The 11,066-nt window shown below is 33.9% G+C and overlaps 2 protein-coding genes across 7 annotated transcripts in view; both read left to right on the top strand.

Moving 5' to 3' along the window:
- Positions 1-7,834, top strand: part of LOC108969537 (phospholipase ABHD3) — a 21,149-nt gene extending 13,315 nt beyond the window's left edge. Inside the window, exons 1-9 of one of the 6 annotated variants that reach the window (XM_018934310.1) lie at positions 27-181; positions 244-404; positions 2,154-2,343; positions 3,391-3,560; positions 6,147-6,484; positions 6,555-6,641; positions 7,127-7,257; positions 7,314-7,479; positions 7,539-7,834. In XM_018934310.1, the coding sequence (XP_018789855.1) occupies positions 2,239-2,343; positions 3,391-3,560; positions 6,147-6,484; positions 6,555-6,641; positions 7,127-7,257; positions 7,314-7,479; positions 7,539-7,774 (1,233 nt within the window). In that variant the 5' untranslated portion in view covers positions 27-181; positions 244-404; positions 2,154-2,238 and the 3' untranslated portion in view covers positions 7,775-7,834. Of the gene's footprint in view, positions 1-26; positions 182-243; positions 405-427; positions 604-661; positions 869-2,153; positions 2,344-3,390; positions 3,561-6,146; positions 6,485-6,554; positions 6,642-7,126; positions 7,258-7,313; positions 7,480-7,538 lie in introns of those variants that run through there. The other 5 variants (XM_018934316.1, XM_018934314.1, XM_018934313.1 and 2 more) reach the window with 5 other exon arrangements.
- A 1,691-nt stretch (positions 7,835-9,525) lies between these two features.
- LOC108969542 (protein rhomboid) overlaps positions 9,526-11,066 on the top strand; it is a 14,507-nt gene continuing 12,966 nt past the window's right edge. Inside the window, exon 1 of the mRNA XM_018934327.1 lies at positions 9,526-10,302. Coding sequence (XP_018789872.1) covers positions 10,069-10,302 — 234 coding nt within the window. The 5' untranslated portion in view covers positions 9,526-10,068. The remainder of the gene's footprint in view (positions 10,303-11,066) is intronic.

The raw sequence follows: 11,066 nt of genomic DNA, 5'->3' as shown, positions 1-11,066 counted from the left end.
TATTACATTTGTTTCGTATTTGCGAMATTTACCAAACAGAAGTCGACAGCTGATTGACGCTCTCTTACTTATTATATTGTTGTTATATTATTAAATTTTGTCCTGTATATACATGTACTAATATTAGTGTACAATAAGATAACAAGTGATAAGATTACAATCCGGTAATCAATTAGAAAGAGTGAGCAAAAACATTTGCAAGTGAAGATTGAATTTAAAAACCAAAACAAAATTTTTTTTTAGAGAAACCATAGGAAAACACGTCAAATTACCGGCAATCAAGGTTTAACATTGAAATGAGTCAGAAAATATTGGATAAATCAATATTGTTTTGTGATTTTGAAGTAACTATAAATAAATACAGTTGCGGAATATTTGGCGATTAGTTAAAAAGAACTTTGCCCGTAAGAATTGAATTAAAATTTAAATTCTATACCAAACAGTGTTCTCAATTGTTAGTGCATCATTATATGAGAGTTAAAGTTCGAAGTCCAATAGTATGGCCGCATGGCATGTACATACGTAGACTTTGTATTGTTTGCTAATATCAGCCTTGTCGGCCGGGATTTAGAAAAGCATACCCCGATTTCGGGGTTGAAATCGGTATGTACGGATATATATATATATATATATAGCTGACTTATGGTTTTATGAGAGATTTGCATTTAAAGTTCATGTTTCTCCTATTCTCAAGGAATTTTACACTCATATTATTATATTTTATATCCACTAACTCCACTTTGTTTTGTTAAACCGAAGGCCATTAACTTAAAAAGGAGTTCAAATTGAAAGAACTGACCACGTCCAAGTATTGGTGCGACCAGGATTATTTTTTTGAATCGCGGCCAAAGATACTAAAGATACCAAGGTATTGGTCCAACCAGGCTTATGTTTATGAATTCGAAAACCTAAGAATGGGTTATTTATTTCCTGACATTGAGGTGTTATTTGTTTGATTCTTTTATAAAATATGCACGTAAGGTAACACCTATTATTAGTTAGAAAGCACCCCTTTTGTTATTGTGTGAACAAAAAAAAAAAAATTAACAAAATTTTGAACTTTCAATGCAAGTATCTCAAAAACCATAAGTCAGCGGCAAAGTATATATTTTCTTGATCTGGAAAACCTTCGCTATCCGTACATACCCATTTTAAACCCGAAATCGGGGGATGCTATTCTATAATTTACCCACCTTATCAACTCTCCATAACGTGACTACCACAAAGATGTATAAAGTAGTCAACAAAAAAGAATTACGATTTAAACTACCAAATCTTAGTTTCGCAATGGGTAGTTAAGCAAATTAATTATCCATGCTAAAAAACAAAAATTTTAGAAGAGCGTCCCCGAGATTCGGGAGTAAAATAGCTGCGGTCTGTTAGATGCCGTTCTCTAGATTGAGATTATATACCGATAGCTGCTGTTGACTTATTATTCTTGAGAGATATATATTAAAAACACTTCACTGAATTATTTATACATATTTATTTAGTAATAGTCATAACAAAAATACTTGAATTCAATATTTTTATATTATATATGTATGTACATACTAACGAATGGTCAGTGTTCCCTTACCTACATAAGTATTTTGTAAGCGAACGTAAGTGAAATAGAGAAAACAATTGTAAAATTACTAGAACGATAAAAAATATATTTTTAGCTACTTGATAGTATAAGGGGGTAATTCCTTCAGGGCAATATTAAGAAATAAAATCTATGTAAAGAAAAACAATTAATAATATACTAGTGTGTACTGTATGAAGCTAGTTCAATTATGTGTTGGTAAACTGAATTACAGTATTTGGGATGAATAGTCCAATTTGTAAGATTAAAAATTTAAAATATTATTTCTTATTAAAACTTTTTATGCAATTTCCTGGATCATCCCAATATAGTAATTTTACTATAATATTTGTTTGACAATGTACTAGTTTTATGAAAATTTCACACGGAGTTTTATTATTGTATGTTGCTATAAATGGTATACATATAATGTAGTTTTTACCTTAGTTTATAGCTAAGAGTATAAGAAACATTTCGATGACTCTAAATACTTTTTATTATTTTAATTTTTATTTTTTTTAATTATTTTCATTTTTATGATCAGCCCTCATAAATCTTTAATAACATCGTTTTTATTTCATTGCAGATCTATAGTTCAATAAGTTGACTTTGATCACAATAAAACTCAAATACGGACTTTGAGCACTTATACTTATACTATATTCTGCAAGATGCTGGATTCACTTTACAGTTATTGGGCAAATTTACCAGGTTATCATGTATTAGGTTTCGGATTAATCGCCTATTTTACCTATTATCTTATACTAGTGGTTAAAGTAAGTTAATTTGTTTTTATACATATCGTCACCTTAAATGCAAAATAACGTATCATCAAAAAATTCGAAATTGAGTGTCTTATTGATTACGCTTCACTACGTCAAATTACAAACATAATATTACATATGTTCAACATTTTCATGTTCTGCGGTCAGATATCAACGAGTTTTAACCAATATTAAAATTTTTCTCATGTTTCATTTTATTTCGTGTTTCATTCGGGCCACTGTAAATTTCCGAAAATCTTGTTCCGTTATTTTGCATTTCAGGTGACGATATGTATGTACATATGGAGTAGGGTGATTCAAAAATTAACCTAACGAATATCAGTTTTTCGATTGTATGAAAAATGTAATAATGTGTAATAATGTAATGTAATAATATTCGCACGTATTCAGTCGCACGAATATTTCGGTTTTTAAAAATCGACAACCGGGATTCAGCACCAATTTTTCGCAGATAACCTTATATCATTTTACTTGCAATAAAATTATCTTTATTTTGATATAAGGTTTATCGCATAAGTGGATAGTTGCAAATCACTATTGTCAATTTTCCCGTATGTACCTGCCTACAACCCAGTGTTTGCATATTCTATAATCTATATACTTTCCATTAGTCTACAGTTTAGTGCGTCGAAATCAATAATTGAATGTAATACATTTTATATAAAAAATATTTTCATCCCGTAATACGATGGGTGATGGTCGTACTATGGTGGGATCTCCTACTATAATGGCGGATCAAAATGAATCTCATATTTTATCCTAAACGATTCTAAAGTTATGTAATTTTCTAATAAACTAAATAAATTTATTAAATATGGGAAACTTAAAACTCGCTGAGACATTTTAAAATTGAGAAAAAATGCATCCTGCCTTGCATTAATATTTTTCTCTCGTATACGGGATCACTTACCACAAAAATTCGATAGGTTATTCTTTCGGCTCACCCAAATATGGAGTAATTATAAGGAAAATCAGTATTTATATAATATACTTTATTTTATTTTTTATTTGTTTTTTTTGCCCTCTAACTTATTATAGCGCCCCACATTTGTTTGCGCCGAAGGACCACTTAAAAATTATCTTCTGCGGGAAATACCAACATTGAGTGTTAAGTTTTGGCCTACATTTTGGTGTTTAGACAGTCGCGCTCAAACAGTTTTTGCCAGTGTCTTACGTTCCAAAGTTATACCCCCTATTAGCTATAAAAGGTAATATCTAATATAAAAACTAAAACATATTGTATATACAATTTGACTTTATTTATTATTATTATATTTAAATATATTATTGTTATATGTACATGTACGCTGTGGCCAATTAACCAGTAATCTTTCATGCACAGTTATAAGTATTAGAAGACAAAATACGTAATTTTTATTTAAATACATATGTACATATACTGTGACTCACATAACGATCACGCTTAAGTTATTTATGCAATATATTAAGTAAATTTCGGAATTGATTTCGAATAAAAAATTAGTTGAAAAAATCATAAATAGCTTTTGTTTAAAACAGATATGAATAAAACCAAACAGTCCTTTGGGATCAATCTTCTGCTTTACAAATATTTCTTTAGAAAGTGATATTAATATTTTGTACAGTCTCCTTTTGGATACCTGATATGCGACATACTATCAACTGGTGCTTGACAGGGTCTGGGGAAATAGAACTTCAAAAATTGTTTTCCATGTCCCATAATTCATGTTGTTGTTGTTAGTGTTGTCGGCAGAATTCTGCCGAGTTGACAGTCCTTGGCAGGATAAAAATCTGGGTCGGTTCCGGTTTTCGTAGACCCGACTGTCGTGGGAACCATAATTCAACAAGTTGGACAGTATGACTTGCATAACCAAAAAACGCTTTGAGATGTTACAAGCCCGTATGCCACTTACTGAATCAAAACGCCAAACAAAACATTAGTAAAAGTTTAAGTATTTTTAAAAATTTAATTTTACTAGTTTTTTGTCAAACGTCATTTTATTATATATATAATTATATATTAAATTATCATAAATGGATATGTTAAAATTTTGTGTGCACATATATAAAGAAAAAGTAACGACTGGCAACCATAGTTACAAAATCTGTTGTCAAAAGCGCTGGAAAATAGAACATAGAACTTTTTGAAACTTCAAGCGCTTGAAGCAATAGTCTCGTTTCATATGCTCTAGTCGGCGACGTAGTCAAGGCAGGACCTTTTGATGCTCCTAGGAGGCGGATCCGCTCCAAGCAGATGACTGCAAGGGTGATTCCTACGGAAACATCCTAGCAGGAACTGTTTGGAGAGGAGATTTTGTGGCGATAATCGCGGTCGTATGAGAAGAGAAGGAGCATAAACTATGTTGTTGTTGTTGTTCTAACGGCAGAATTCTGCCGAGTTAACAGTCCTTGGCCGGATAAAAATCCGGGTCCGTTCCGGTTTTCGTAGACCCGACTGTCGTGGGAACGGTAATAGCATAAACTATCGAAGGTTACGCCTAAAATCTTAGGGTTATTGACAGCCGGAATTTTGACGCCATCGACTGAAATATTAAGCTCAAATCTATACTCCTTCGTCCAGTTCCTAACTATGGTCGCTGTGGATTTGGTGGGGAAAGTGTGAGGTTTCGTGCAGTGAGGAAACGAGAAAGGTCGGAGAGGTAGTTTTTTTTTTACCTTCGAACACATGACATCGATTCCATTGCCCGACGTCAATATCGTGCAGCCATCTGCGTACGAGGTTATGGGAACTCCCTCTGGTGGTTGTGGGAGCTAAACGGCTGCAGCCTGTCCGTAGGAATAGGTAGAGTGTTGAAGGTGCTCTCGGTAGATTCTGTGAAGCGGACCCAATTGGCTTTGTTAAAGTTAATGAAGGTACGGTTGTCCACAGAAACGAAATCAGGAGGCTTCGCCAGGTTATGCTATTTATGAGACCACCACTAGCGATGCTAATATCAGGCGAGCTATTACAGATGCCCATAATTCTGGTGGGGGCTTCGTCATTCATTGTGCAGAAGGTCGATGTCGTCCCTACGATCATTTGACAGGCAGGAATGCCAAAGATCATGGTGCGCGTTAAAGTCGCCTAGTAAAAAACGTCGTTTTCACCACGAAGTAGCGCACCTATATTCGGGTGATATCCTGTAGGACAACACGTATATATTAAATATTTCGAGCTCGACATCGCCTGACCGAATAGCTATACCCTGACATTCTAGGGTAGTATCCCTGCGGTCAATACCTTCATAGATTAGACGATACTGCACGGTGTTGTGCAATATTAAGGCTAGGCCACCACCATTATCTCGCTTGCAATCCTTACGTAAAACGTCGAAACCGGCACATCTCAGAAGATCTGAGTGGCTGTTTAGCTTGGTTTCTTAGACCGCAGCTATCACTACACGTTCCCGATTCATAAGTGCAACTATATCCTCGATCTTACTGTGGACAAGTCAAGCTAGTCGCTGATATATTGTGGCCTACTTCTCTAGCAATTTTATATTTACCACTCCAAATCTCCTTCAAAAGCTCTCTCTCTTGAATTTTACTTAACTTTTTCTGAACCCAGGCTGGCAGTAAATTTAAAAGTTGTTACCTTATTTAGCTTACAATACTTACGAAAGCTCCACACTTTCTCGAAATTTCCCTATTTGTATTACAGCTATAAAGAAAGCTTTTGATTTTCTGCCGAAGGTTTCCAATAATAGCTTTGTTGTTTCAAATGAATGAAAAAAATTTTAATCGAATTTAGTTACATACCATAAATATTTTGCTGAACATTTTGAATGCTATTTTTCATTCCTATACTTTTTTAGGGAAATTTACACTCTGAAAGATGGAGGCGAAGTAGCTTTGGACTGGATGGACACGAATTGTAATTCCAATTCGCCTTGTATTATTATTTTGCCCGGCTTGACAGGTAATTCTCAAGACGAATATGTAAAGTGCCTAGTATACGCGGCCAATAATTCTGGCATACGTGTTATCGTCTTTAATAATCGCGGACTTGGTGGTGTAACTATCAAAACGCCACGCCTCTACAATGCCTGTAACTGTGAGGATTTGGCTGAGGTAGTGCAACATGTTCGAAATGTATTGCCTGCACACTGCAAAATAGGAGCTACTGGTGTTTCGATGGGTGGCCTAGTGTTGGGTGAGCTGATTTATTGTTTTATATTCATAAGTTCACACGAATGCAAGTTGTTACTTAATTCTGTTTCAAGGTAATTATTTGGCACGTAGAAGCCAGGAAGCGCGGACATATTTATCGGCAGCTAAAATAATTTCAGTACCTTGGAATGTGCATAAAGGTATGTTACCGATAATGCATTTTTATACTCTCTAGATGAATATTTTTTCATCTATCGTTGTTTGTACCACCTAGCACTAATAGAGAAAAATATTGAGTTGGGTATATACATACATATGTATAAACGATGAGGATGACAAAATGAGTTGCATTTCATGTATGGTATGTCCGTCCTTTCGTCCGTGAAAGCGATAACTGTATTAATATATTTAACGATATTATGAAACATTGTGAAAATGGGCTATATCGGCCTACAGCCATACTAACCTCCGTTATATAACAATTTTAAATTCCGCCTATAAATCTATAGCCCATGTCGTTACCCATATAAGACTTTGCAATTTATGCAATCTTAAGATCTAAAATAGTCAAAACCCACCATAATTTTAAGAGTATAAAATGTTCGATTACACCCAAACTTAACCGTTCCTTATTTCTTTAATAAAAATTATTTGACTTCAAATATTTTCGGTTTGCAATCAATAGCTATTGATAGTATAGAACAACCTATTTTAAATAATCTTCTCGGACGTATATTAACACAAAACATGTATCGTACGTTAAAGAGAAGTGGACTGCACGAACATCAGGAACTCGATATGAAAAGTATTAAAACGGTAGGCTTAAAAGTGATAAAATGATGATATATGTGTATTAATTTAATTTATTTTAGTGCAAAACAATCAGAGAATTCGACACCAATTTTACCATTAAACATTTTGGTTATCGCAGTGTAGAAGATTATTACAACGATGCTACTTTGCAAGATAAATTGCATCACATCTCCGTGCCACTACTGTGTTTGAGTGCTGCCGATGATCCATTTCAACCGCTTGATGGTGGGTATTCCTGAGTTTTTCTCTCTTAGAATGAAATAGTTAACTTTTTATTACTTTAGCCATTCCCATCAAAGCCGCAAACGAAAGCAGTCACGTGGCTATTATCGTAACTGCTCGTGGAGGCCACATTGGATTTCTAGAGGGATGTTTTCCTTCGGCTAAAGATCAGTACATAAGTCGCGTTTTCGTCGAATACTTTACTAAAGCTTTATTTGACGAAGAAGGTGAATTTCAACGAATTAAAGAAGATCTTCACCGAAGATACTTGGAGAAACATCGGGATTTCAAAGTTTAATGTATTATTTAAACATATTTATTGATTATTTAATTGGTTAATTAATATTGTTGTTATTAAAAATATATATGAATTAATAAAAAAGAAACATGTTAGTTTTTACAAAAATTCAAGTAAAGTTCAAGGTCAAAAACAGCCGTTTTGCTTTGCTTTTATGTTTTAAAAATAGATTTTGCAAAGATTTCAACCAATGAAACTGCGTTTTTGAGTGATAGCTTAATACGAATAGATTGTAAATCACATAAAACCATCAAAATGTAAACAAAAAACATTTTTTTAATGTAATGAATTTTTTCGTAAAGGAAAGCAACCTTCGTAGTAACACAACATCGTATAATTGAACCATGTACGAGATATTTTCTTTACTTCAGTATTAACAAAAATTTATGTAATAAAATATACTTCCGGCGGATCGCTTTTAAAGAATCCAGTTTGAGAAGTGTTTCGTCGAGTGGCAGAAGCCCTAGCATAAGTGCATAATGTCGAATGGAGACTAAGATATTTTAAGCTTCATTTAACAAAATAATGAAGAACTTTCTATAAGCCATAACGAGAATTGTAAAGTTTACGGAGACGATGCTGTATCAGTTCGTGTAGCACAACAATGGTAGTTGTTGTTGTTATAACGGAATGTCCCCGTTAGGTGGTGAGGGTTATCTAAGTTGTCGTAGACGTCATCTAACGGGAGGTCCAGGAAACCTGTTTCGACGGGTTCGGGGCAAGGGAAAAGTGTGTCAGATGAGTGGGGTTGGCGGGCCATGCAAATAGGTAGCTAATGTCATGCGCAGAGGGGTGAAGGCGCATAGACTATCAAACGTTACATCTGAAATCTTAGGGTTATTGACAGTCGGAATCTTGACGCCGTCGACGGCAATATTAATCTCAAGTCTTTCGTCTAGTTCGTGTATATGGTCGAATATGGACCACTCAGGTAATTCATGGTAGGAATGAGTAGAGCGTTGAAGATGATCTCAGTAAATTCTGTGAAGCCGACCCAGTTAGCTTTGTTAAAGTTGTCCACAGAAACAAAATCGGGATTTCTTTCGATCGAGACAATTATGGGCAGGTGTTCTGATGTGAGAGTTAGCATAGGTTATCAGGTTATTCTATTTGTCATATCACCACTAGTAATGGTAATATCTGGCGAGCGAACTTAAATTAATTCACCGATCCAAATGGGGTTAGATCGCTCTTTCCCGGATAAAATCTGAGTCAATTCCGGTGCGTAGAACTGGCTCTCGCTGCTTCCGTTATGGATTTACACTAGCGGAAAGCGCAAAAAGTGGTCGACCAAAATGTTACTTTTTTGTTTCATTATAGTTTAATATAAAAATAAAATAAAATAAGAGAAGTTTATTAGAAATACGAAACTACTCAATATTAATATTACAATTTCTATGTAAATACTTGGTTCACAATACAGCTTCTATCTATGAATGATGGTAGAGATACAAATCATGGCTTCTATCAGATGACGCCAACCTTCTATTAATATTCTTTATTTCGCCCAGATGGTGATGAAAAGCCATTAAAAGTGCATATCATATCACCAAAAACCTTTTATATTACATTCCTTTTATTTAAATCTCTGTCGCCGAAAAACGCATTATTTCGATCAGCTGATCTTTGCTGTGTTAAAATTTTGACAGCCATATGATTCTTTTCATAAATCTTAGATTATAACAATTATCAGAGAACGTTTATTATTATCAGAGAACGTCTATCACGACGTTCTCTGTCTGAAATATACGATCTCTGGATGAACATTTCAATTAGTCGATAATTTAGTGCTATTGTGACCTCAGTAGACTACTGTGTTGTGAATAAGCTAAAATAATGCAGTGCAGCAAAAAGTTGTATTAATATTTAATTATACTGCTGTAGTATTTTTAAACAAGAAGTTTTTCATTGTTTATATCATCGTAAAGTACTATGGTTTATAAGCTTATTCATATTTAAATTAATCCATAAAAATCTGCAGCAAAAAATACATTATTTTCAATAAGAATGAAATTAAAAAGAATATAAGTGTGTATACAAAAAAATTGTTTCATTAATATGTGCTAAGAAAGAGAAAGTAGTGCAAAGTTTGTAAAAACTGCAATGCTAAACTTTACAATAAGCTGATAGAATCACTAAAAGCATTCGTGATGTAAACTCAAAACCAGTACAAAATAGTAAAATTATTTTTATTTTCAAGTGGAATTTCTTGACAACGGTTCCTTAATTAAAAATAAAACACAGCTATTAACACTATTTTTTGAACAACTAGCAGATATACTTAGCCTAACAAAATGTCAGGACAAGCAGCAAACAGCCATAGCAATCAAAGAGATGTCGAAAATGGTCTCTATCCACAAATGCCGTCTGAACGTGGCCAAGCACCACAAAAACCGACAACGTCTCGTCCACCACCACGTCGTCAAGATACAATTGACATGGAAGTTATCCCATTGAATCGTAGCCAATCCGCCCCTACAGGAGTTGAAACGGATGACCGGCGACGGGCGCGGCGTATCTTTGATAATGTAAGTTTTATTTGAAATAATTGCATGAGATCGATACATTTGAGTATACATATATAGTTTTAATTGAAAATCAGATCAACATTTTTGTGTCGTAGTACGTAAACTCTTCGAAAGTAGAAGTACATAGAATGGAGAAAGTAAGAAATAAGAAATTCAACATTGCATCAAAGTTGTATTCAGTTAAAATTTTTATGACTCAGAATCATAATATTATATACCTTTAGCTTATTTTACACATTGTTTTTGGTTATTAGATATTTTTTATAAATATAACAATTCATATCTGTTTTAAACAAACAAAGGTATGTGGGGAAAGCAAAGGTAGCTATTTAATAGGGTATCGATGAATCACAACTGCATTGAAATAAATAGCTGTTTATGTGTTATACATACTTCCGTGGATTTATGAATGTGCAATTATATTTTACCTTCCGCTCCGTTGTCATAACTTTGTATAAACGTATACTTATACAATGTAATGTGAGAAGTGAAGTTGTTCTCTATCTACATACCTCTTCGATGTTTCCCTTGCGAAAAATGTCTAACTGAAATCTCTCTTTTTTCCAGTTTAGTATCCTGTCATAATTTTGCTTATTCTAATACACCTGTTGCCCTTACATTTCACAATCACCTTTATCGGTGCCATATTTTCTTGGCGACATTAAATCAACAAAAAACAAGAAAAAACGTTAACTTCGGTTGCACCGAAGCTAAATACCCTTCACAGGTGCATTTATGTTAGTAACTATATGTTCAGTTTGTAT

This window comes from Bactrocera latifrons, unplaced genomic scaffold, assembly GCF_001853355.1.
Source record: "Bactrocera latifrons isolate USDA-ARS-PBARC rearing strain unplaced genomic scaffold, ASM185335v1 scaffold_256, whole genome shotgun sequence".
In the NCBI taxonomy this organism is placed as follows: domain Eukaryota; kingdom Metazoa; phylum Arthropoda; class Insecta; order Diptera; family Tephritidae; genus Bactrocera; species Bactrocera latifrons.
Note: the sequence above shows the minus strand (reverse complement) of the source record. Positions and strands in the feature narration are given on the sequence as shown.